Here is a 27089-nt window from a genome sequence, read left to right on the forward strand (position 1 = left end):
TATTAGTGAAAAAACCGTGGTTAAAAAATACCTGTATTTGCACCAACATGGGCCGTTTGCCACGATCAGTAGAGTGCTTTAAGACAGATTACAAAGAGGCATTGCTTAGTGTAGTTCCGAAAGTAAAACAACATGTGGATGGTATTTTTAGAAATACACCCACTGTTCTGTCTCTTAGCCACCCACAAATATAACAGGTTGAAAGTCTGTGGGCACTTTAGCATGTATATTTTAAGGTAGCTTATAATAGAAGTACCTGCATACTTTGTAAAAGTATGAAGGCCATTCAAAATAAAAAAGAGCTGGACAATCAAATTATCTCGTATATGGGTCTTTTACAAAGGCATGCTAGCGTTTTTAGCATACACTAAACACTAGAGACACCCATAGGAATATATGGGCGTCTCTAGCGTTTAGTGCACGCTTATTTTTAGCGCACACTAAAAATGCTAGTGCACCTTTGTAAAAGGGGTCCTTAGTTGTGTTCTGGCCAAAACCCCTTTTCTGCTTGAGATATGCAGGGGCATAAAGGGGATATAAGAAGGATTTAACTGAACTCATGTATCACTAAATATTTAAAAAAATCATACTCTGGGGTTTACTAATGCAGTAGCAGGGCCGTGCCTAGGGTCTCCGGCGCCCCCCTGCAGTTGGCCCCGCCGGCGCCCCCCCCCCCGAAAACGATCGCTACACTACCCGCCCTCTTCTCCCCAGATCCTTTTCCTTTTTGTTTAAATTTACCTCTCCGGCGCGCGGCAGCGTAGCGTTAGTGAGAAGGAGGCTGCGCTCCCCCGCCCTGACGTGTCTTCTTCCCTTCGCTCAGGGTCCCGCCTTCTTCTGACGTCATTTCTGACGTCAGAAGAAGGCGGAACCGAGCGAAGGGAAGAGACTGACACGTCGGGGCGGGGGAGCGCCGCCTCCTCACTAACGCTACGCTGCCACGCACCGGAGAGGTAAATTTAAACAAAAAAAAAAGGACAAGGATCTGGGGAGAAGAGGGCGAGGTAAGCATGGTGCGGCGGGGCGCCCCCCAGAGGATGGCGCCCTCCTGCCATGCTTACCTCACTTACCGTGTCGGCACGGCCCTGTGCAGTAGCGTGGCTGGCTGTGCGCTAGTGCTGACACAGCCCATTCACTTTGAATGGGCTGTGTTGGCAATGCCACATGGAAGCCGCTAGCGTGGCTTAGTAAACAGACCTTATATTTTTCTATATTTTGTATTAGGTAGAATTTGTCAAGGAACAACAAAAAGCAATTATTGCAAGACTTAACTTTGAACAACTGGAGCTGGAAGAAGAACTATCAGAATTTGAAACCAAAGTAAGAATAATGACATGGTTTTTCAAATATAAAGATTTTGCAAAAGTGTTGGTCTTTTGATGAGGTATTAAAACTATTTTTTCCTGCAGATATTAATACCGTCTTCTGAAGAGATTTTTCATCTTGCTCATGGAATTCCTCAGACACTACAGAATTTGGAATGCCCCTATCCTGATTTGAAAGCATCAGTCTTAGAAAAGTTTAATGATCTCACACACGAGTATAAATCGAAACTACAAGAAATTGATGAAAGGTTAATCAGCTTAGACAGGTAACAAAGTGGCTTTGTGTGAAATGTTACTAACATTTCAATTTCTGTAATTTTTAATTAGAAAATACTATATTATTAATCTGCCTGAGAAAAGCAATTGTTGATTCTCTGAAGACAAGGGCAATTATCAAAAAATGACCTTGCTGGACTTTTGTCGACATCATCCTGGGCGTACATAGCAATTTCTGAGCTTCCATTTCTCCATGGCATGTCTCATTTCATCTTTTTAAACATAGTGGTATGATTGTTTTGTTCAAATCAGAGCCGTGTTCCCCTACTCACTGATTCTTTGCAGCTATTGTTTGGGGTTTTTTAATTTTTTTATTTATTTCTTTAGCAGTTTTTTTCTCAGAAAACTCTTTGTGTCCCTTCTAGTTCTCAGATAGGATTTTGGCATGTCTGACATTTTCCTGTGTTTTAATTATCTTTTGTCACTGGAGCCACTGTAGTCCATGGGTTCCTGCAGGAACTCCCAGTCAGTTTTCTTCTTGGGTCATCATTTAAATTCTAATCACACCCTCTTGATATCGCTTTGTTGATTTTCCTCACAGTGCTTCAGAAGGAGGTCTTCAAGTGTCCAAAGTCCATGTAGAAGCTACCCATTTTGGACCATCACCAACCTTGCTACAAGTGTTTGGGTGGAATCATATTTCACATTAACACAGCAGATAAAACCGAGCAGTTAACACCACTTAAAAAGGTGTAGCTGTGTCATGTTATCTGCCATACAGTTAACACATGTGAAAACATTTTTTCTCAATGTTAACTAACATGCTGGGAATGCCCCCAACAGTTAATGCTGAAATTCTGCAGCTACTGCAAGTTAATATGGGAAAATACCATGCAAAACCTTTGGCAAGCTAGTAAACAGGCCACTTAGTTTTAGTTATTTTTATTGAATTTCTTGTACTTTGCATTGTACAGACAATTCTCTTGAAAAGGCAGGATTATGAATCTTCTGTTGATTACATTACATGGCACATCTGCAAGCCTTTCCTGAATATTCTTATGGAGACCAGATGCTCACAGCCATAAGAGCATGCATTTGTCAATATCCTTTGCAGTTGTTCTTGATCTTGACACAAAAAGCATTGCTAGCCAAGTGGAGCAAATGATTTTCACACTCTTTGCTTTCATCCAACAAGCAACAAAATTCATTTTGGTCTTGTCCAAGATGAAATGCAATTATTCTACCATGTAGATATGGTAAGATGAAATATGGGCCTGGAGCATAGCATTTTGTCTCACTCCAAAAGTCTAAGGCAGTGTTTCCCAAGTCCAGTCTTGGAGTACCCCTTGCCAGTCAGGTTTTCAGGGTATCCACAATGAATTTGCATGAACCTGTTTGTATACACTGCCTCCGTTATATGCAAATCTCTTTCATACATATTCATTGTGGATATCCTGAAAACCTGACTGGCAAGGGGTACTCCAGGACCGGACTTGGGAAGCACTGGTCTAAGGTCTGACACTTATGCCTGGGAGTACTAAGGAATACGACGTCACACTGGTTAAGCAACTGGAACCAATGGAATCCCTCCGTTGTCTGGACACAGTATTTTATGTCTGCCTCCATTCTAATTGTACCACATCCTCTGTCGCAAAGGCCTCAGGGCACTTTCACAAATGCTTTAAGGCATCCAGGTACTTGAGGAGATCAAATAGGGTACCTGAACTCCCTTTTGACTTCTGACTCAGTTAGGCATTACCTGTACAAAAGGCCAGCTTTAGTAAATGGCTCCCAAAGTTAGAGCCATTAAGATCCACACTAAGGGATGAATTCTATAAATCACACAAAAAAAAATCAATGCAGAAAAAAAACACGCTTAAGCGCTATTCTATAAACTGTGCCCAAAGTTAGGCACGGTTTATAGAATAGTGCTTAAGCACAGGGGAGTCACACGTAAATTTAGGTGCATCCATTTGCACAAGCCTAAATTTACGCACGAAACCCCCTTATTCTATAATTGCACATATAACCCCAAACCACACCCATGATCCACCCCAAACCGTCCATGACTCTCCCATTTCTGCCCCTTTTTGGGACGTGCATAAAATTTAGGCTTGGATCACATGCCTAAAATTACACACATACATCATAATTGATTCAAGTTAGCAACAATAATTGCTTGTTAAAAAGCTAATTATTGGCACTAATGGGCTCGTTATTAAATTAAATTGTGTGCACAAATTGAGTGCATGCCCAAGTTTGCGCACAATTTTTGGCAACTTTTATAGAATTAGGCAGTATATGCCAGTTCTATAAAGATCACTTAGCACTAAGCAGCCTTTATAGAATAATGTTTAGAGCAGATTCTAGTGCCCAACTTTGGGCGTGAGAACTTACACCTACTGAAACCTGGCATAAGTTCTCACACCCAACTGATGGCAGGTGGGCACATAGATCCAAGTATTCTATAACATGGTGCCTAATTTCTGGGAACGCCCCTGACCCTCCCATGCTTCTCCCATGGCTTCCCCCCCTTATGAGTTGTGTGCTATGAAATTTAGGGGGACATGTTATAGAACAGCAACTAGGGCAGATGCCCACACAATTCCAAATTGGTGCCAATTAATTCCTAATAACCCCAGCACCTAATTTATGTATTTATTTTATTTTATTTATTTATTCATGCTTGTATCCCACAGTTATCCAAAAACGAGTTTTGGTTCAATGTGGCTTACATTTAACAGTTATTTGAGATTACACTGATGCATTACAATCACAAAGTTGTATGGTACAGTGTTATTACAAAGTGATAGCGTAATATTTTTAGTGCGCATAGATTAAGCATAGAATTTCTTGAAAACATAGGTCTTTAGGTCTTTTCTGAACTAGAGATAGTTTGTGATACTTCTTATGATCTTGGGGATTAAGGGGCCCTTTTACTGAGGTGCGTAGGCGCCTATGCGCGCCCAACGTGTGTCAATTTGGAACTACTGCCTGGCTACCGTGAGCCCCGGGTGGTAATTCCATTTTTTACGTGCATCCGATACATGTATCAGAAAATATTTTTTATTTTCTACCATGTGGCGCTAACCGGGCGGTTATTAGCAGTGTACGCATGCTGACGATTACCGCCCAGTTAATGTGTGAGACTGTACCGCTAAGTCAATGGGTGGCGGTAAGGTCTCATGCCCAAAATGGACGCGTGCCAATTTTTATTTTGCCGCTTGTCCATTTCCAGCTAAAAAAAGACCTTTTTTGCAGGCGCTGAAAAATGGGCCTGCACCTTATTAAAAGGACCCCTGCGTTCCACCGTTTAGAGTCCAGGTAGCTAAATCCCACCATGTAGATGGATTTGTAAATTATGCTGTTGTAGTTGGGCAGGTGAAGTCGTAAGTAACCCCTGGTTCCTGGGTTTGCATTTCTTGGTGATAGTGTAATCAAGTCTAGCTTGTAGTCTGGAGACATGCCAAACAGTATTTTGAAAATGATTGTGCTAGTTTTGAAAAATAGTTTGACCTTGATTGGGAGCCAATGTAGCATTATAAGCAATGGGGTTGCTCTTTCATATTTTGACTTTTTGAATATCAATCTCGCTGCCGTGTTTTGGACGGTCTGCAGCGATTTTAGTAAGTTTTCTTTGTACCTTACGTATGCTGCATTGCAGTAGTCTAGTTGAGACAATATCAGCGTTTGTGCTATAAGATGGAATAATTGTCTGGGGAAGTAAAAAGCATTCCAATCAACGTGTGTATTCAGATCAGCAGGTTCAAGAATATTCAGCCTAAAAATCCACCACTGTTCCCACTGCTGAAGTTTGTGTTGCACATCTGTGGGGCAAACACAGATTCCATAGCGTCCTCTCAGATCAATCCAGAGACTTGTGGGTTATGCCCCTCCTCCAGCAGGTTAGATAGAGAGAACACCGAAGTTTTCCTCTAGAGGGCATGTGCAGCCTTCCTAACTTCAGTATTCTCTCTATCTTAGCAGGTAGAAGGAGGACATGAATACCGCCGACTAAAAGAGGAAAACAACAACAACAACAAATTCAACCACCGAAGAAACAGACAACTAATAAAAATAAACACATCGAACCCCCCCACGGAACCATACCACTCAATCCAACTAGGATACATCAATGCAAGATCAGCAGTAAGCAATTCAGTAGATATACTAGACTGGATTACCACAGACAACTTAGACCTTCTATTTATCACAGAAACCTGGTTCCACAGCCCTACAGACCCCGCCATCTTAGAAACATGCCCACCAGAATACAAAATCACCCACTGGACAAGAAATGGAAAAAAAAGAGGAGGCGGAATAGCTATTATCTACAAACCCGAATTCACCATCACAATCACGGGTGAATCTACCTCGCCACAACTTGAAATTGCATCGACAAGAATTAATCATCCAAACCTAATAGGACACCTTAACACAATCCTATTCTACAGGCCACCAGGAAAATGGCAAGACTCCCAAGTACAACTCATGGATTTCATCTCGAACTCCTGCGTGTCTGCCTCAAACATCCTCATATTAGGAGACATCAGCCTACACCTAGAAGATGACACCTCACCAAGCACACGAGAATGCAAAGAATTCCTAAAACTCTGGGATCTGCAAGTACCCAACACGTAACCAACACACAAAAAAGGACACACACTTGATAGCATAACAAATTCAAACCGGATTCAACTATCATACTCACTGACACAAGATGGACACCTACACTATGGTCAGACCACCATAAAGCAAATGTCTCTCTCTGCTGGCGAAAAACACACACAAACACAATCAATAAAAAGGAGCGAACAACATACAAAACGAGAGGAAAAATAGACCCCACAATATTCTGGCAACAGATCTACCAGAACGAATGGCCAACAAACGCTGACACCATCCAATTCCTCCAAGAATGGGACGATCTATGTACAACAACATTAGACAAAATCGCCCCAATCCAAACCAGAACATCACACAGGAAATAAATCCATGGTTCACCGAAGAGCTGAAAAAACTTAAAACACAAGTCAGGAAACTAGAACGAGAATGGAACAAAAAGAAAGACGAACAAACACTGAACGCATGGAAATTACTTCGGAGAAAATACAAATACACCATAAAACAGACCAAAAGACTACATTACAAAACAATAATAGGACCAAACTACAAAGACACACATAAACTCTTCAACCTTGTGAACAAACTGTTAGACACCACACCAGTTACAAACAACGGCAAAAATGTACCAGATGTGGACAACCTTGCAAAATACTTCAAGGAGAATATTATACAACTACGACTCAAAATACCTGCTAGCCCTATTGAGTACACCACAATTTTAGATTGTCTAGACCCAGAAGAAGGAACATACCCTGCAGACAGAACATGGACCGAATTCGAAATACTATCAGAAGACCTCATCTCTGAAACTCTCAAAAGATATGCCAAATCCCACTGCAAACTAGACACGTGCCCAAACAACCTCATGAAATCTGCTCCTCAACAATTCATAATAGACCTAACGAGCCATGTGAACTTCATGCTACAAAACGGACTCTTCCCAAAAGGAAAAGGAAAAATCTTACTCACCCCAATTCCTAAAGACACAAAGAAAAGCACAAGTGAAATAACCAACTACAGGCCAGTAGCATCCATACCACTAATAACCAAAATAACCGAAGGACTGGTAACCAAACAACTCACAAATTATCTAAACAAACACTCAATACTACATGACGCCCAATCAGGATTCTGGTCGAATCATAGCACAGAAACAGTATTAGTCACCCTTATGACTAGATTTAAACAAATAATTGCAACGGGCAACAATATACTCCTCCTACAATTTGACATGTCAAGTGCCTTCGATATGGTTGACCATGGAATCCTATTACACATACTCGAATACTTTGGCATTGGAGGAAATGTCCTGAATTGGTTCGAAGGGTTCCTAACCCAACGTTCGTATCAAGTCACATCAAATTCGACCACATTCAAGGCATGGACACCTGAATGTGGAGTACCACAAGGATCACCTCTCTCACCAACCATTTTCAACTTAATGATGATCCCTTTGGCAAAACTCCTATCAAACCATAACCTCAACCCATATATATACACTGATGATGTGACAATATACATCCCCTTCAAACAAGACATTAACGAAATCTTCAAAGAAATCAATCAAAACCTACACATCATGAACACATGGGTGGATGCATTTCGTCTGAAATTAAATGCAGAAAAAACTCAATGCCTGATTCTCACCTCCCAATACAACACAAAAGAATTCACAGCCATAAACACACCAAACCTGAACCTTCAAATCTCAGAAACACTAAAAATCCTTGGAATCACTATCGACCGCCACCTAACGCTTGAAACTCACGCTAACAACACAACAAAAAAGATGTTTTACAGCATGTGGAAACTGAAAAGGATAAGACCATACTTCCCAAGATCCGTCTTTCGCAGCCTAGTGCAATCCCTCGTGCTCAGCCATTTGGATTACTGCAACTCACTATACGCAGGTTGCAAAGAACAAATACTGAGGAAACTTCAAACAGCCCAGAATACGACAGCCAGACTCATCTTTGGAAAGCCAAAATATGAAAGTGCAAAACCATTACGAGAGAAACTGCACTGGCTTCCACTCAAGGAACGCGTCACTTTTGAAATATGCACGTTAGTCCACAAAATCATTCATGGCGAAGCCCCAGCCTACATGTATGAGTTGATAGACTTACCACCCAGAAACGCCAAAAGATCATCCCGAACCTTCCTTAACCTCCACTTCCCCAATTGCAAGGGCGTGAAATACAAAGCGCTACACGCGTCAACCTTTTCTCACATGAGCATGCAGTTTTGGAATACACTGCCGCGCAACTTAAGAACAATCAACGAGCAAGCTTCCTTCCGCAGATTATTGAAAACCCATCTTTTCGTAAAAATCTACGGAAAGAAACAAAACACATAAAGTCCACACTTAATGTTCACTAATGCATCATACATTCACCTCTGAACTCTCATTCCTGTAATATCACATCACTCATACCTTTACTCACAGAAAGAAATATACCATATGTCCTCATGCCTTTTTATCACCCTTTAAGCTCCCATTGTTTCCTTCCAAAGTTTCAATGTTTATGTTCCATTGTTACATTCCCTAATGACACCTCAATTGTTTCGCATAACTCTGCACAATGTAATCCATAACCAATCTGTAACAAATTGTATTTCCAACATTTAACTCTTATTGTAAGCCACACTGAACCCGCAAAAAGGTGGGAAAATGTGGGATACAAATGCAATAAATACTGTGCAGCTCTGGATTACAAGGCTCCTATCCCGTTCCCTCGGGGGTGTTGAGCTCTTGGTGGGGTTTGAGGTGCTGAGGCACATTTGGGATACACCTGGTGGTGCCAGGTCCCTACCCTTCTCCCCCTATCAGACGAACAAATCTCCAGTAAAGTAGTCTCCTGCCTCTTTTTAAAAAAAAAAAAAAAAAGGGACTTACCTTTCTTAAACTGCATTGCCCTGCAAGCAGCACTGAAAATTTGAGTGCTGGAAAGTCTACTGTTCAGTTTTTACAGCGAACGTAAGCAGGACTGACAAGGTGCTGTGAGTAAAACTTTCCTTTTACTATGTCTGTGCCGTCGGAGTCTGTGAAGCGCTGTTCGTGCTGCGGGGCTCGTAGGTCCGCGTTGGGAGTCTGCGAGGCTTGCTCAGGGGTAGGAAAGGCCAGTTCTGAGGGAGAAAACCACGAGTTGGGGCCCGAAGTCGAGCAGCACAACGAGGCAGCTTTGGCAGGAAGCGTTAGTGTTTCAACGCGTGCCTCCGCTAGCGCCACTTTTTCTGTTAGGTCTGATAGGCCCGTAACAGCGAATGCGACGGTCACTGAAGGCGCGGTTAAGGACAGCACGGCGGCGGGGTCAGAGAACACGTAGTATAATTATGATTTAGCACACTGGAATTTATAGCAACCAATCTTATATTCCCCTATGGATCCAAATCCAAAGGCCAGTTATACTGATGAGCAATGAAACAGGCTGGCGGTTATAAAAATAAAGGCTGTTTATTTACAAGTAACTATGTATTATATACAATTATAAGTTAATATAAGATAACTCAGAAAAATGAAAGACAAATATGTTCTTATCAGGGAAATTAGTTCAGAGTAAACACACATTAAACTCTAAGGTAGGCCTCTAATCCGGCCTCTTATCTTAACATAGTAACATAGTAGATGACGGCAGAAAAAGACCTGCACGGTCCATCCAGTCTGCCCAAGATAAACTCATATGTGCTGCTTTTTGTGTATACCTTACCTTGATTTGTATCTGCCATTTTCAGGGCACAGACCATAGAAGTCTTGCCCAGCACTAGCCTCGCCTCCCCCCACCGGCTCTGCCACCCAATCTCGGCTAAGCTTCTGAGGATCCGTTCCTTCTGAACAGGATTCCTTTATGTTTATCCCACACATGTTTGAATTCAGTTACCGTTTTCATCTCCACGGTCTCTTATCTTAACTCATTATCAATAGCACATCAGTTATACAATATGAATGTGGATAAGGAACCAGATAATCAGTAGTAGGCAGAAGATCCCCAGATCTTATATTAAGGTCTCAGCAGAGCAGTGCAGAGTGGGTAGCTGGTATAAAACCTGAATGATGGCAGTTCAGGTCAGATGGAAAAACTAGCCCCTTGCCTTTGGTTTCCAGCATCTTTTTATACAGTTCTGGTGGAGGCCAAGTTCCTTGAAGCTGGTAAGCTCCTCCCCATGTTCTGGATCATCTGACCTGGAGAATTATTGCAAATTCATGCAGCATCAGCAAACTCCAACTCTGGGGTGTTCCAAATGATCTATGCACGTAAAACCTGACATTGTCTTTATTGCCATGCTGTTGCACAGGCTCTGAATTGTCTATCACAATAGTCTTTTTTTATTTTAGATGTTGTGATTTGAAGAATCACAACATTGTCCCATTTACATCATTCTGGTGGGTCAACTTGACCATGAGTTATTTCAATAAACAATACACAGATGTTGTCACAGCTGCCCAGCTGTTACATTAGCCAAGTTGGCAGGGGAATTCTTTCAGACCTTGTCAATACCTTGCCAAGTCATGCTGATTTTACACCATATGTATAGTCTTTAGTGTAATCTTGCAAGGAAGTTCCATTTGCCAGACTCTGAATTGTAATGCCATATGTTGTCTTACTATAGATTAGTGCTATATAGGGGGTGTTATCCCTACATGTCCCCTTGGATTGCATTGTGCACTACCAGATCAATCACTATGCAGTGATTGATCCTGTTTCCAATATCCTATTTCCAACAGTGGCCAGTTTCTCCAAGCCCACTTTAATAACAGTTTATGGACTTTTCTTCTAGGAACTAGCCCAAATCTTTTTAAAAACCTGTTAAATGAACAGATTTTACCACATTTTCTGGCAATGAATCCCAGAGCTTAATTACAGATTGAGTGAAGAAATATTTTCTCTGATTTGTTCTAAATGTACTACTTAGTAATTTCATTGTGTGCCCCCTAGTCCTTGTAGTTTTGGAAGGAATAAATAATCGAGTCACATCTACCCATTCCACTCCACACATCATCCTGTGTGGGATAAACATAAAGGAATCCTGTTCGGAAGGAAGGGATCCTCAGAAGCTTAGCCGAGATTGGGTGGCAGAGCCGGTGGGGGGAGGCGGGGCTGGTGGTTGGGGGGTGGGCCTTGTTCTGGGTAGACTTCTACGGTCTGTGCCCTGAAAATGGCAGAAACAAATCAAGGTCAAGTATACACATAAAGTAGCACATATGAGTTTAAATTGTTGGGCAGACTAGATGGACCGTGCAGGTCTTTTTCTGCCGTCATCTACTATGTTACTATCCTGCTTATAATCGAAAGAGAAAAACGCCTATATTGCGACCCAAATCGGGAGATGGGCATCTTTCTCCCGTGGGTGCCCAAATCGGTATAATCGAAAGCTGATTTTGGGCGTTTCCAACTGCAATCCATCGTGGAAACGGGTAAAGTTGACGGGGGCGTGTCGGAGGCGTGGTGAAGGCGGAACTGGGGCGTGGTTATTGGCTGAGGAGAGATGGGCGTCTTTAGCTGATAATCGAAAAAAAAAAATGCGTTTTTACCACGATTTTGGGTCACTTTTTGTGGACCCTTTTTTATCACAAACAAGTCCCAAAAAAAGGTCCCAACTGACCAGATGACCACTGGAGGGAATTGGGGATGACCTCCCCGGACTCCCCCAGTGGTCACTAACCCCCTCCCAACAAAAAAACCCCACTTTAAAAACTTTTGTTCCAACCTCTATGCCAGCCTCAAATGCCGTACCCACCTCCATGAAAGCAGAATGTGTTCTATCCTGTGACAGCCTTTCCCTGGTTCTGATGTGGCTCTCGGGTGAGTGTGACACCTTTTCTGTTATGCGCACTGCAGAGTCACATCAGCAATGCATTGTGGTGGGTGTAGGGTATTGGGCTCCGTGATTCCAGTAGCTTATGGCAAATGCTCACGATGTTGGTAGTTGGTAGGCTCTACTCCCATGGTGCCTTTCCCCCTGCTTACTGGGTCATAGTGTGCCCTGTTTTGTTTCCGGTAGTCCATGAGGTAGTGGCCATTTTTGTGAGCCAGTTTTAGATTCCTTTCACATGTTAGCCATGTTACAGAACTTAGTTCTTACCTTGAATGTGGCTGAAAGAGGGCATTGTACACCATTCTGCCAGCTCTGACCTACTGCTAATCTCAGTACCAGGGAGACTCGTTGCCAGTGGGGCACAACCTCTGATCTGTAGTTAACTGTGAGTAAGCGTGCTTATTCCAATAAAGGACGTTTTTGGAGAGATTAGTCTTCAGGTGTCAACTGGTGTGCCAATGTTATATAGCAGCAACAAGTCCTAGAGGCCTGCGTGTATGCAGGTCCCTGGAGCACTTTTAGTTTGTACCGCAGTGCACTTCAGCCAGGTGGACCCAGGCCCATCCCCCCTACCTGTAACACTTGTGCTGGTAAATGGGAGGCCTCCAAAACCCACTGTACCCACATGTAGGTGCCCCTTCACCCCTAAGAACTATGGTAGTGTTGTACATTTGTGGGTAGTGGGTTTTGGGGGTTGGAGGCTCAGCACCCGTGGTAAGGGAGCTATGCATGTGGGAGCGTTGTCTGAAGTCCACCGCACTGACCTCTAGGGTGCTCATTTGGTGTCCTGGCATTTCAGGGGGGTGAGTATACTACGAATTGTGGCCCCTCCTACAACCAAATGGCTCGGATTAGGACGTTTTTGAGCTGGGCGTTTTTAGTTTACATTATCGCTAAAAAAAAAGAAACGCCCAGCTGAAAAACGTCCATTTTTTCGAAAATACGGTCTGTCCTGCCTCTTCACGTACCCGTTTTCGGACATAGACGCCCATGGAGATAGGCGTTCGCGTTCGATTATGCTCCTCCACGTTTGTTCCAAACCGAAAACTCTTGAGCAACTGTTGGCTTTTCCAAGGTTTTAGTTTAAATGTTGATGCCAGAAACCTGGTTCCATCCTGGAATAGACCCCACCTTCCTCACAATGTTGCCCAATTCTTAACAATGCTAAAACCTTCATCTCTGCACCATCATCTTATCCACGTGTTGAGTTTTGGAGCTCTGTCTGTCTCTTGGGTCCTGCACATGGAATGTATAGCATTTCTGAGAATGGAAGGTCTAGCTTTTCAGTTTCTACCTAAAAGCTTACATTTTGCTTTCAGAACCTCGTTCCCACACTTTTCTATGTTAATGGTATCCACATGTACCAAGACAACCAGCACTTCCTAAAATTTTAAATGGGTGATATGTGAAGTCTACCATCTTCATACCAGGCACTCATGTGCTAGTATTTTGAACATTTATGTGCATAACTGGTATATAAATGTTAGCTCCTAGTTTATAGAATGATACATTTATAAAGCTGTTTCTTGCATAAAGAACTTTAATAAATTACCCCAGGGGTGATCTTTCCCTTCCTAAATTTAAGTCACTTATTAAAACCTGGCTTTTCTCTCAAGCTTTTGGAGTTCCCCCTTGATGTAGCTAAGATGGAGTTGATTATTAATAACCCGGTTTTCCCGTAGCATGCGATGGTCTCCTCAGATGTGGCTTGAAGTCTGATACCCTCCTTTGGCTGTATTTTTTCTTTCCTTTTTGATCTGTCTGCTTGTTTGGATGACTGTATTTCTTTTCTATTCATTATTTGTAGTTCTTTTCCTTTTTCTAAAAGTTTTACTAAGCCATGCTGTAGATGCGCAAGCATTTATAGCATACACCGATGCTAGAGACATCCATAAATATATGGTTGTCTCTAGCATTAGTGCGCACTAAAAATGCTAGTGCGCCTTAGTCTTTAAACCACCTTGCACTGCTTGTCAAATATGTGCGGTATAGTACATATGAATAAAGTAAAGTATGCATAGAGGGGCATAATCGAACAGAAACGCCTATCTCCATGGGCGTTTATCTCCGAGAACGGGTCCGTGAAGGGGCGGACCGAATCGTATTTTCGAAAAAACATGGACGTTTATCTTTTTTTGAGCTGGGCGTTTTTGTTTTTCAGAGATAATGGAAACCGAAAACGCCCAGCTCAAAAACGAATAACTCCAAGACATTTATTCGTGGGAGGGGCCAGGATTCGTACTGCACCGGTCCACCTCACATGCCAGGACACCAACCGGGCACCCTAGGGGGCACTTTTACAAAAAAAAAAAAAGGTAAAACAGCTCCCAGGTGCATAGCACCCTTCCCTTGGGTGTTGAGCCCCCAAAATCCCCCTCAAAACCCACTGCCCACAAGTCTACACCATTACTATAGCCCTAAGGGGTGAAGGGGGGCACCTACACGTGGGTACAGTGGGTTTGGGGGGCGGTTTGGAGGGCTCCCATTTACCAGCACAAGTGTAACAGGTGGGGGGGGGGATGAGCCTGGGTCCACCTGCCTGAAGTCCACTGCTCCAGTGACCTGCATACTGCTGCCAGGGAGGTGGGTATGACATTTGAGGGTGAAAATAAAAAGTTGTGAAACGGCATATTTTGTGGTGGGAGGGGGTTCGTGACCACTGGGGGAGTCAGGGGAGGTCATCCCCGATTCCCTCCAGTGGTCATCTGGTCATTTAGGGCACTTTTTGGGGCCTTATTCGTGGAAAAACAGGGTCCAGGAAAAGTGCCCTAAATTCTCGCTAAAAACGCATATTTTTTTTCCATTATCGGCGAAAGGCGCCCATCTCTGATCGGCAGATAACCATGCTCCAGTTCCGCCTTCACCACGCCTTCGACACGCCCCCATCAACGTTGTCCGCATCCGCGACGGAGTGCAGTTGAAAACGTCCAAATTCGGCTTTTGATTATACCGCTTTATTCGTTTTTGGGAGATAAACGTCTATCTCCCGATTTGGGTCACAATATAGGCGTTTTTGTCTTTCGATAATAAGCAGGATAGTGTGAAAAAGGTGTGCACTTTTACATGACTTACTTATAGACATCTTCTGGGATGGAGTTGCAATTTACATATGTAATTTTTTTTTTTTTAAATCCTGTGTGATACAGGCTGTGGCCGGCAGTCTATCGTTCTTTGCATATTTCCACTGCTAGGTTGAAACAGACTCATTCAGACACTCCTAACAGTTATAATTATGAACTTAGCTTTTTATTATTTGCAGGTGGTAGGTCAGGCAAGGTAGACTATCACAGTGATCTGGTGCATCCATTGACAATTAGAGAATGCTCAGAGATGCATAGGAACAGCACCAGACTACACAGCTCCAGGGGAATTGCTGAAATGGCAGAGCACACACTGGCTCTGGCATCCCAAGACCCCATGGGCAAGTAATCTGGTGCAGTCCTGATGCCAGTGTCTGTATGCAAAAATGTTCCACACAGTAGGAACAAACACTGATCATTATACTCTCTGCATTCAGGGAATGCTAACTGCACAAAAGTATGTTTGTCACAGAGAAGAAAATGCTAAGGCATACTGAGTTTTAGCTTAGACCCCAAAACCTATCTTTCACTAGTGTAAGCATGATTTTTCTGGCCTGCATCAGTGTTTGTGTAGTTTATGTGCTAACATTTACTCCTGTTCCCATGTAGGTGGAAATTCCATGGCTTCAATCTAGATGCGATTTCTGCTGGTTAAACCCTAGTATTTTATGAAGATGCAGAGACACCTATGCATCTTTATAAAATAGGCTAGAAATAGACCCCTTTTTGACCACTCAAGTTAATCAACCTATTATAAAATGACCCTCTACATGTTTAAATTTACCCACGTATATTTGGGGTAATTTTATAAAGCGTAAATGAAAAAAAGGCATCTATATTATGTATACACAGACAAACCTATAAAACTACATCAAATAATCGTAATTAACCTTTCCAAAAATCTTTATGAGATAGAAAATGGACCTTCAATCACAAGAAACATATAAGCTGCACTTCACAGAGTCCCTTCTGCTTCATTAGACATCATCATGAGTCCAAATTTCTCACTGAATGTTTTAATTTTTTAAACTCCAATGTAGAATATAACCCATTAAAAGAGCATTTCTTCATGAATTTATAGGTTCAGTGTGATACAGAGTTAATTTAGAAACACATTTAGAATAATTCAAAAAATAGAAAAAATACTTAGCTGCAAATTATGATTTCAAACATGGTCAAAGCTTATCTCCCATGTAATGCTGGTAGTACTACATGGGAGAACTGGGGAGAACACCACCCAGAGCCAGATGGTGCAGGAGTGGTGGGGGCCGCTCCTACCCCATACTATTACACCACTATGGAGAACCCCCAGGTGAGTTTTGGGGTGTCCAGGGGAGTGGAGGTTGGGTTAGAGTATGTGAGATAGGCTTTATGATGGAGGGTGGAGCTTGGAGGGGGATCCAGGGGGTGCTCATAAAGGGGGATTGTAGTGTTGTGGAGTACTGTGATAGGAAGTAGGGAGATTGGAATGCTATGATTGGGGGTGGGGGTAGAATTGCTGCTGTGGGTGTGGACACTTCCACATCTGTGGTCTAAAATCCCACTGTGACAGGTAGTAGCCAGGGCTTATTACAGGTATCACAGGAGGGCATTCCAGGTATCTACTACCCTCTCAGTGAAAAAATACTTCCTGACATTATTCCTGAGTCAGCCCCCTTTCAACCTCAATTCATGCCCTCTGGTTCTACCACCTTCCCATCTCTGGAAAGGGTTTGTTTGCAGATTAATACCTTTGAAATATTTGCCGCTGGAAATAACCAGTTAGGGTCGAACTGAAAACCGGCTCTTTCAGGGGCATTCCAGGACCAGAGTTGGCGCATGGCCTGTTAAGTGCAGATTTTCAGGACTTAACTGGCCAGGTTAACTGTATAAATAGGATCACATAAAAGTCAGTTCTATCTTTATGCAGTAACCCATAGTTAGTTAAGTGCTGAATATCACATGGCATTGAATTTCCGTGTTTAACATTGGTGGCAGTCAGCAAAACACTGATCGCCACCGGCTGAATATCAGGTCCCTCAGTAATATTAGTTACTTCTATGGTGCCATTAACTTATATAGATCATTTGCATATTTATATCTTTGTCCCCCAACATTTGCAATTTAAGCAAGAAAAGTTATATAACTTGCTCAAGGTAATACAATTTTGTTCTGGGGTCTTTGGGATCACAATTTTGAAACCTCAGTGCAGGTCCCAGAAGGCATTGACAGCACCAGCTCAAAACCCAGAATGGTGCCTCCTTAATGGAGTAGGAGCCTGCACGTCCAAAGACTTCCTCTAGAGGGCAAGGATCTAGTGGAATGGCCTTAGGAATAAGACTACCCACCCACCAAGGAGAAGGTAGATGGGGAGTCCTAGGGTGGGGTGTGGCCATTCCCAGCCAGCTGAAAGCATGCTGATCTGATCAATAGTGAGAGCCCTAGAGAGAGAAACCCTCACGCAGAGAGAAAGGCCAGCCAGGATTAGACAGGCTAAACAACCTGGGCAAGAAGGGACCCCAAAGTAAGGAGCTGTGCTAAGATGCTTTGAAAAGGAATGTGGTTCGAGCACATGGAACCAGCAGAGGCCAGTGACCTGGAGTGAAGACGAAACTCACCCTTTTTTTAAACTAATCCTGAAAGGCACTGAGATAAGTCCCAAAATAATATTGGGTTGTTTGGGGGTGGCAGCGCTTAGGACTACCCACAGTGTACTGTTTTTCTCCTCTGGTAGCTGTGGGTAGGCAGTATCCGTAGAATCCTGCAAGGGAGGTGGCTGTCCCAGCTCTGGTGGCAGAGATAGAAAAGCCCCAGAGCTAAATATTTTTTCTGTTGCTACTTTTTGTTTGCAAAGAGTGGAAAGATAGAGTGGGGACTTTAATAGTGCTAAGGCATGTTTGTGCTACATGCTGCTGGACTGTATAAACCCTTAAGAGGCCGTATGGGAGACCTTTTAAGACCTGAGTACTGCCGGGTGAATCTGCTCCAGAAAGCTGTGCCTGTGTTTTGTTGGAACATTAATGCACTGCCAGGAGAGTGAGAAGCTATAGGACTGTGTTAGTGGAAGGTAGGCTGGGAAAGGGTCCCACTTGGGTGATTTGTTGGAAGCCTCAGGTAGGATACTGCAGAGCTAATTTAACGGTTCATGAGAAGAATCTGTTTTATTTTGGGACACTGCAATAAAATTTATGTTAAGCACTAAGAAAAATGACTTCTTCATACTTGTGCAGGGAGGAGATGAGGTGAAGTGGGCCACTGGCCCAAGGGGCCCATCATACAACGTAGACATTGAAGTACCAAACCAGGCAAGTCTATATGTTGGGTTGGTCGCCACCGAGGTTCTCAGTGCTTTCTCTTCTAATAAATCTGGTCTCATGAATAATATGTCATAACTAACAAACCAGTATTGTTGCTAATGTTAGTAAGGACTCTTCTTCACAATCAATGCCTTTTATAATCAATTATTAATATACTCATAACAAATGCATAAGGTGCATTTTGAAACATGAGGTGTCTTTATCACCATTTTTTCCATTCTATCACACCAAGATTCATCCCATTCTGTTTAATTTTTGGAGAGTTATGTTGCCTTCAGGCAGGTAAACAGACATTTTCCAAACCTTTCCAACTTCTGTTGGGTTGGAAATAATAAAAAGCAGGATATAATGATACTTGCCTTCTTCTGGTGCTTCATAAAGGATAGAGACAGAGTGGAGGCAACATGAGACAATTTTGAAATGAATTTGCACACTGGCTAAAAGTGTGCACAAAGGTTTCACAGCTAGGTGCAAGGGAAAGGAATAGGGCAGCAGGAGCCAAATTATGCAGAATGATGTGCTCAGATTTCTTCCTACTGGTAGAGATACTCAACTTTTCTTCTCCTAGACTTGGCTGTGCTGAAAAAACAGTGAGCAGGATCAGTGCATTGACACTGAGGGTGAAATGGTCTTCAAATGAGCATGACACTCCTATTGAGTGAGACTTGGGGGCTCTTTTTCAAAGCACTTAAACAGTAACATAGTAGATGATGGCAGATAAAGACCTGTATGGTCCATCCAGTCTGCCCAGTGAGATAAACTCATTGCATATGGTATGAAGTGATACATCATATGTATACCTGATCTTGATTTATTCGTGTCATTTTTAGGGCACAGACCATGGATGTCTGCCTGGCACTGGTCTTGTTCGGAAATTTCTGAAGTTGTTGTCAAAGCCCCTGAATAACTCCACTCCAGCCCATCCAAATCTATTCAGCCTTGATCAGGGCACAGACTGTAGAAGTCTGCCCGGCACCGGCTTTCCTACATAATCCTCCGCTAAGCTTCTTTGGATATGATTCTTCTAATCAGGATTCCTTTGTGTTTGTCCCATGCATTTTTTAATTCAGTTACCATTTTCATCTCTACCACCTTCTGCAGGAGGGCATTTCAGGTATCTACTACCCTCTCAGTGAAAAAATACTTCCTGACATTATTCCTGAGTCGGCCCCCTTTCAACCTCAATTCATGCCCTCTGGTTCTACTACCTTCCCGTCGCTGGAAAAGGTTTGTTTACAGATTAATATCTTTGAAATATTTGCCACTGAAAATAACCAGTTAGTGTCAAACTGAAAACCGGCTCTTTCAGGGGCATTCCAGGACCAGAGTTGGCGCATGGCCTGTTAAGTGCAGATTTTCAGGACTTAACTGGCCAGGTTAACTGTATAAATAGGATCACATAAAAGTCAGTCCTATCTTTATGCAGTAACCCATAGTTAGTTAAGTGCTGAATATCACATGGCATTGAATTTCCGTGTTTAACATTGGTGGCAGTCAGCAAAACACTGATCGCCACCGGCTGAATATCAGGTCCCTCAGTAATATTAGTTACTTCTATGGTGCCATTAACTTATATAGATCATTTGCATATTTATATCTTTGTCCCCCAACATTTGCAATTTAAGCAAGAAAAGTTATATAACTTGCTCAAGGTAATACAATTTTGTTCTGGAGTCTTTGGGATCACAATTTTGAAACCTCAGTGCAGGGTAGATTAATACTCGCAAGAGTGCAAGCTTGTTTTCACCATGGGCTTGCAGCACTAAACAAGAGTCCTGCAGTTGGCATCGGACTTTAAATATCCGTGCATGCTCAAGACCAATAACATTGTGACCCCTCCAAACTTCCTATTTTGTAGGGGGTGGCAGGTGGCATGTATACGCAGATGCTCAAGGCCTCTCATCTAGCACCTTAACTTTTTTTTAGTGGCCATGACTTCCACACTGGTGCCACCACCTAGTTGTGTTGCCCTACGCAAACATCTAGTCTGCTTAGTGGTCAGAACAGTTCCCAAAAATATGCACGTTGTGGTCAATCTGAGTACTTTTAATCACATTCAGGGAGGCAATTTTCAGTTAGTTCTTTTCTGCAGATAAACAACTTTTCCATTGAGTGTGATTTCCACAGTAACCCCCCCCCCCCCCCCCCCCCAGTTTACTAAGCCGCACGACAGTGCCTTCACAGTCCATTCAAAGTGAATGGGCTGTGTTGGCATTAGCGCCTGGCAGCTGCTAGTGCAGCTTAGTAAACAGAGAGGTTATTGTCTCCCAGGTGCATCTTAATCGTCAGTAGTAAATTTCTTTGTGCATATACTATTCTGACCTTTGTGAGCATGCATTCTGGCTTGTGATGTGTCTACAGTATTATTTTTCTACTATTTGCAAACTTTGCATACCAAGTTTTTGTATTTTTCTTTCAGGTCACCAATGTACTGGTTGAATGGTGCTAGTTTCAGTACCTTAAGGAGTTGCATTTATTACAGCTTTCTACTGAGTTAAAGTAGTTTACTATTACCCTTTATTTGCTTTCATGGAACTAATCAGCAATCCACTAATGGATTAGTATTTTTGAGTTTAATTCTCTTGTTTAGCAGAAAAATACAAATCTGCCAAAATCACTGAGAAAACAATATAGGAAAATGGATTCAATTGTATCCTCACCACGCATATTAAATTGGCTTTTAGTTCTACATTAATGTAATAACAATTTGCATTTCTATTACAGTTTTCATCGTCATGATTACAAATCACTTAACTGACTTAGCTTTGCAACACCTGACAGCACAATGACCTTTTGAAGTTAGACTGTATTAGCAATTTTTCTAGTAGACACACCTTCCGCTTTGTGTAATCATGCATCCAGTTAACACTTTACTTTGTAACAAGTAAACATGTTTGGAAGATTAGGGCAGTGTTTGCTTGTTTTTTTTAAATTTTATTTATAAGAATTTGAAAATAGATGAGCCTTTTTCAAATGAAGGAAACCTCTGGAATGTGAGGGCATATGATGAAGTTAAGTGGAAATAGGCTTAGGAGGAATCTTAAGAAAATACTCTTTCATGGAAAGGGTGGTGGATGCATGGAATGGCCTCCAGATGGAGGTTGTGAAGAAATGGAATGTGTCAGAATTTTAAAAGCATGGGACAGGCATGTGGGATCTCTTAGGAAAAGGAGGAGTTAGTGGATACTGAAGAATGGGCAGACTGGTTTGGCCCTTATCTGCCGTCATGTTTTATGTTTCTAATTCCAAGAAAAAACTCTTGATGCAGAAACACTATTTTAAATCTATAAAGGAAAAAAAATATATATATACACATTCAAATAATACATAGCAAGTATCTTTCAGTCCACAATATAATTGGGGCAAGACACTATTCAAAGAATATAAACATTCAAAAAGAAAAAGAAGCCATCAATATAGGATTCAATATACTTCTTATCACGGAGTGGATGTTAAGGTTTAACGGTTTTTATTCAGGATCAAAAAACCTAACAACTGAACAACAAGCCTAGACAAAGACATCAAGCGGTTACATGATAGTGAGCAAGCATAACAAAATAATAAGCAAAAACATCTTATAGTAGAAAACTGGGTAACACATGATCCCTTTTTTTTTTTTTTGTGAGAAACCTCCCACTACCCTCTTACCTTGCAACCCCATTTTCCATTCAGTGGTTGTATTCAGTATCGCCCCCTCCCCCAACCCTGCCTTAAACTGTATCTTAAGAAGACAACTGAGATGACCCGGTGTCTGGATTCTTATGACCCCAGGCACGGAGTGGATGTTTTTAAATTGGTAGTTGGGCATGCAGATGGACCAGCAAATTTGGAGCTCAGAAATCTATGCAGATGAACAGACTCGAAGAAAAAATGTTTTACAGCATTGAGTTTAATAACACATTTGCAAGGACATTTTAAGCCAAAAAAGACCTTCTAGTTGTAACACTGAAGGTCTTAATTTGATAAATTGTTGATGCTTCCTCTGTGTAGCTCTGGCAACCTCAGGAAATATCTTTATCTCGCAATTCAAGAACAACTCATTCCAGTATCGAAAATATGATCTCAAAGTCGAGTCACGATCAGGTTCCAATACAGAATTGACAAGGTTGAAGGTTTAACCCCTTTAATATCATCTTTAAAGTCTGGGCTAAATTTAACCTCAAATGAAGCCTCAAGGTCAGGCACAATGGCCTGATGAGTCTCTCTTTTTTTCTAAGATGGAACATCATAAATTGGCAATATTGATGGATAGGCTTGTTCAGGAATTTTCAAACTTTCAGACAAATAATGCTTAAAGGTAAACACTAGGGCCACTGAAGGGATCTTAGGAAAATTTAGTAAGCGTGGAGGGGCATAATCGAACGCGAACGCCTATCTCCATGGGCGTCTATGTCCGAAAACGGGTACGTGAAGAAGCGGGACAGACCGTATTTTCAAAAAAATGGACGTTTTTGAGCTGGGCGTTTGTTTTTTTTAGCGATAATGGAAACTAAAAAACGCCCAGCTCAAAAACGTCCTAATCCGAGCCATTTGGTCGTGGGAGGGGCCACGATTCTTAGTACACTCGCACCCCTGACATGCCAGGACACCAACTGGGCACCCTAGAGGTCAGTGCGGTGGACTTCAGACAACGCTCCCACATGCATAGGTCCATTACCACGGGTGCTGAGCCCCCAAAACCCACTACCCACAAATGTACAACACTACCATAGCTCTTAGGGGTGAAGGGGGCACCTACATGTGGGTACAGTGGGTTTTGGAGGCCTCCCATTTACCAGCACAAGTGTTACAGGTAGGGGTGGGGATGGGCCTGGGTCCACCTGGCTGAAGTGCACTGCGGTACCCACTAAAAGTGCTCCAGGGACCTGCATACACGCAGGCCTCTAGGACTTGTTGCTGCTATATAACATTGGCACACCAGTTGACACCTGAAGACTAATCTCTCTGAAAACGTCCTTTATTGGAATAAGCACGCTTACTCACAGTTAACTGCAGATCAGAGGTTGTGCCCCACTGGCAACGAGTCTCCCTGGTACTGAGATTAGCAGTAGGTCAGAGCTGGCAGAATGGTGTACAATGCCCTCTTTCAGCCACATTCAAGGTAAGAACTAAGTTCTGTAACATGGCTAACATGTGAAAGGAATCTAAAACTGGCTCACAAAAATGGCCACTACCTCATGGACTACCGGAAACAAAACAGGGCACACTATGACCCAGTAAGCAGGGGGAAAAGCACCATGGGAGTAGAGCCTACCAACTACCAACATCGTGAGCATTTAACACAAGCTACTGGAATCACGGAGCCCAATACCCTACACCCACCACAATGCATTGCTGATGTGACTCTGCAGTGCGCATAACAGAAAAGGTGTCACACTCACCCGAGAGCCACATCAGAACCAGGGAAAGGCTGTCACAGGATAGAACACATTTTGCTGTCATGGAGGTGGGTACGGCATTTGAGGCTGGCATACAGGCTGGAAAAAAAGTTTTTAAAGTGGGGTTTTTTGGTGGGAGGGGGTTAGTGACCACTGGGGGAGTCCGGGGAGGTCATCCCCGATTCCCTCCAGTGGTCATCTGGTCAGTTGGGGCACTTTTTTGGGACCTGTTCGTGGAAAAAAAAGGGTCCAAAAAAAGTGACCCAAAATCGCAGTAAAAAGGCCTTTTTTTGATTATCAGCTAAAGACGCCCATCTCTCCTCGGCCGATAACCATGCTTCAGTTCTGCCTTCATGACGCCTCTGACACGCCCCCGTCAACTTTACCCGTTTCCGCGACGGATTGCAGTTGGAAACGCCCAAAATCCGCTTTCGATTATACCGATTTGGGCTCCCACGGGAGAAAGATGCCCATCTCCCGATTTGGGTCGCAATATAGGCGTTTTTCTCTTTCGATTATAAGCAGGATAATGTCCTCCTTCTGAAGGAATTTTCTAAGTTCTCAGTGTTCCTATTCAAAAACCATGACCCTTTGATATTATTACTTGATTATCCGTAATCTTTTTAACCTCCTGTTCCAAAGTTAAAAGTTTATTCTCCACAGATTGTATTCTCTGCTCAACCAAAGTATCTCTAAAGTCATGATTAGACAAAGGGTTCGATATTCAACTAGTGGCCGGTAGCGTGTTTGCTGTTCGTCACCGGCCTGAAATCTGGATATTCAATGCTGGGCCATATCCAGCAGCTGGCACTGAATATCTGGGTTTATTTTGGCTGCTAAAAAGTTAACCGGCTATGCTGATATTCAGCACTAACCAGTTAACCTTTTAGTAGTCAAAGATAGGCCTGCTATTTAAGCGGCCTGTTTTGACCACTGAAAATAGCCGGTTAGTGGCTAGCCGCTAACCGGGATATTCAGCAAGAGATAACCAGTTTCTGGCCAGTTAAATAGTTTTGAATATTGGGGGGAGAGACTCCATTTTCTGAGACAAGCAGATCACCATTCATACCATTGCATCTCAGAGGGAGTCAAGCGTTATTACCGAGGGTTGGGACAGACAACTTACTAAAGTCTAGCTTACTCACAGCCCTTTGCTGAGTCACCGATGGAATCATGCCAGCACTAACTAAACCACCGTTGGCAAGCTGTGTAACACCCTTCGGGCTTTTAGTACTTGGCGTTCCTGGGAGCTGCACAAGGCCTACTTCAGGCTGTTCACGCCCCAAATCGGGAAGGTCATTGTTCTCCATGCACAAACTCCTGAGTGCTGGCATGGACGGAGCAGACCGTGCATCTGGCCTGAGGGTGATATCTGCTTCCTGCAAAGGAAGCAATTCACCTCCTGTCACTATCCTGCCCAACAAGGACACCTTTCTTGCACAACTGCCCAAGCCCTGTATGGTGTAGCAATCCATTGGATATTTTACTCCAGCAGTGTCCAAAACAGGAAAGGCACACCGCTTTTCTTATATTTTAGGCATTGAAACAAAGAAGTATTTAGATACTTTATAAGAAAATAGAGATAAAAGGTGTGGAGCAACTGCACCACAATTGCTTCACACAGTCTTTTATTTTGTAATTTAATTTGCTTACCTATGGCTTTCCCTTTTGTTGTCTTGTCTAATATGAGACATTCAAAGAATTTAGATTTAATAAAAATGTCAAGATGATCAGCATACTACAGCATTTGCTTTCTGCCAGTTTTGCTGGGTATTATTCTCACAAAATGAAGACTTGAGTTGTGCTTCCCAAAATTAAACATGAGCCTACCATATTATACTGATTTATTTTTATTTATTTTTGTTACATTTGTACCCCGCGCTTTCCCACTCATGGCAGGCTCAATGCGGCAGGCAATGGAGGGTTAAGTGACTTGCCCAGAGTCACAAGGAGCTGCCTGTGCCGGGAATTGAACTCAGTTCCTCAGTTCCCCAGGACCAAAGTCCACCACCCTAACCACTAGGCCACTCCTCCACTCACGAAGCTGTATTTGTAATTTGCACATTCAAATACCGGCATTTACAACAACAACAACAACAATAATTTCTAAAGCGCTACTAGGGTTACGCAGCGCTGTACAATTCAAACATAGAAGGACAGTCCCTGCTCAAAGAGCTTACAATCTAAAAGACAAGAGAACAAACTAAAGACAAGTTAACAATCTAGAGGACGAGTGAACAGTTAATCTGATAGGGTGGATAGATTGGGGTATTTTATATTTCTCAAATACCGGCATTTACACATGCATCTCGCATACACTTAGAAACCTCAGATTTTATATGTGCAAATTACAAACACGTGCATAGTTTGGATGCATTTTGGGCAGGATGAGGGCAGGATAAAATAATACATGTACATTCCCCATTTCAGAAGGGGAATGAACATTTATAACCTTTGAGATCCACAGCAGGATTTACACCTGCCCTCAGGGACATCTTCTATAAAAGGTACTGATACTGGGCAGTGCTTTACAGGAGAGATAGGGGAGGTTGCTACCTTAATCCACCTGTGGTTGTTTTGCTCTCCTCCCCACAAATTGATAGTGCTAAATGATTGCACACTCTGTGATCTGCTGTACACTATTTTGGTTGAATCTCCTCATGACGGTAGTTATTAAATCCTGATAAATAAGAATAAACTATTTGGAAAAACAGATTTTTAGATTTCTAAAATGATAGACATTATATGGCTAGGTATTAGCACTTATACGTATATGTTCTGAAATACCAAAATAGATATGATAATAAAGTGATATACAACTCAAGGGGGAGGGGAAGACATCTTAAATAGCCAAGGGCCAGAAGTTAGCAATACTTTGGTTATAACATTTGTTGTCCAAAGACTCCATCATATTTAACTGCCTACATGTGTTTGGCATGATTGCCAACCTACTGTTTAAGAATGAATGAATGAGTGGCAGATGTGGCTGTTGAGCAGACTAGATGGACTGTGCAGGTCTTTATCTGCTGTCATTTACTGTGTTTATACTTATGTGCTGATGCCTAAACTGACAATACAGACTTTCATCATGTAATAAATGTATAATCCAGTTGGATCATCAGATGGTGGATTCAATAATTCTCTTTTTTTTTGTCAGTCACACACCAATATCTTCATAGATCCATATTTTTATCCTTTTAAATTTGAATAGTAACATAGCAAATGACGGCAGATAAAGACCTGAATGGTCTATCTAGTCTGCCCAACAGTCATACTCATTAACAATTCATGATTAATTCAAGAATTAATGTGATACTATGCACTTTATCATGAGTCTTTCTTTGGCATTTCTGG

At 42.4% G+C, this 27089-nt stretch overlaps 1 protein-coding gene across 1 annotated transcript in view; it reads left to right on the top strand.

Annotated features, from left to right (window-relative positions):
• Positions 1-27089, top strand: part of CCDC148 (coiled-coil domain containing 148) — a 314748-nt gene that overhangs the window by 133854 nt on the left and 153805 nt on the right. Inside the window, 2 exon segments of the mRNA XM_030210638.1 lie at positions 1225-1320; positions 1410-1591. Of these exon segments, the coding sequence (XP_030066498.1) occupies positions 1225-1320; positions 1410-1591 (278 nt within the window).

The sequence above is a fragment of the Microcaecilia unicolor genome, chromosome 7 (assembly GCF_901765095.1).
Source record: "Microcaecilia unicolor chromosome 7, aMicUni1.1, whole genome shotgun sequence".
NCBI classification, from domain to species: Eukaryota; Metazoa; Chordata; class Amphibia; order Gymnophiona; family Siphonopidae; genus Microcaecilia; species Microcaecilia unicolor.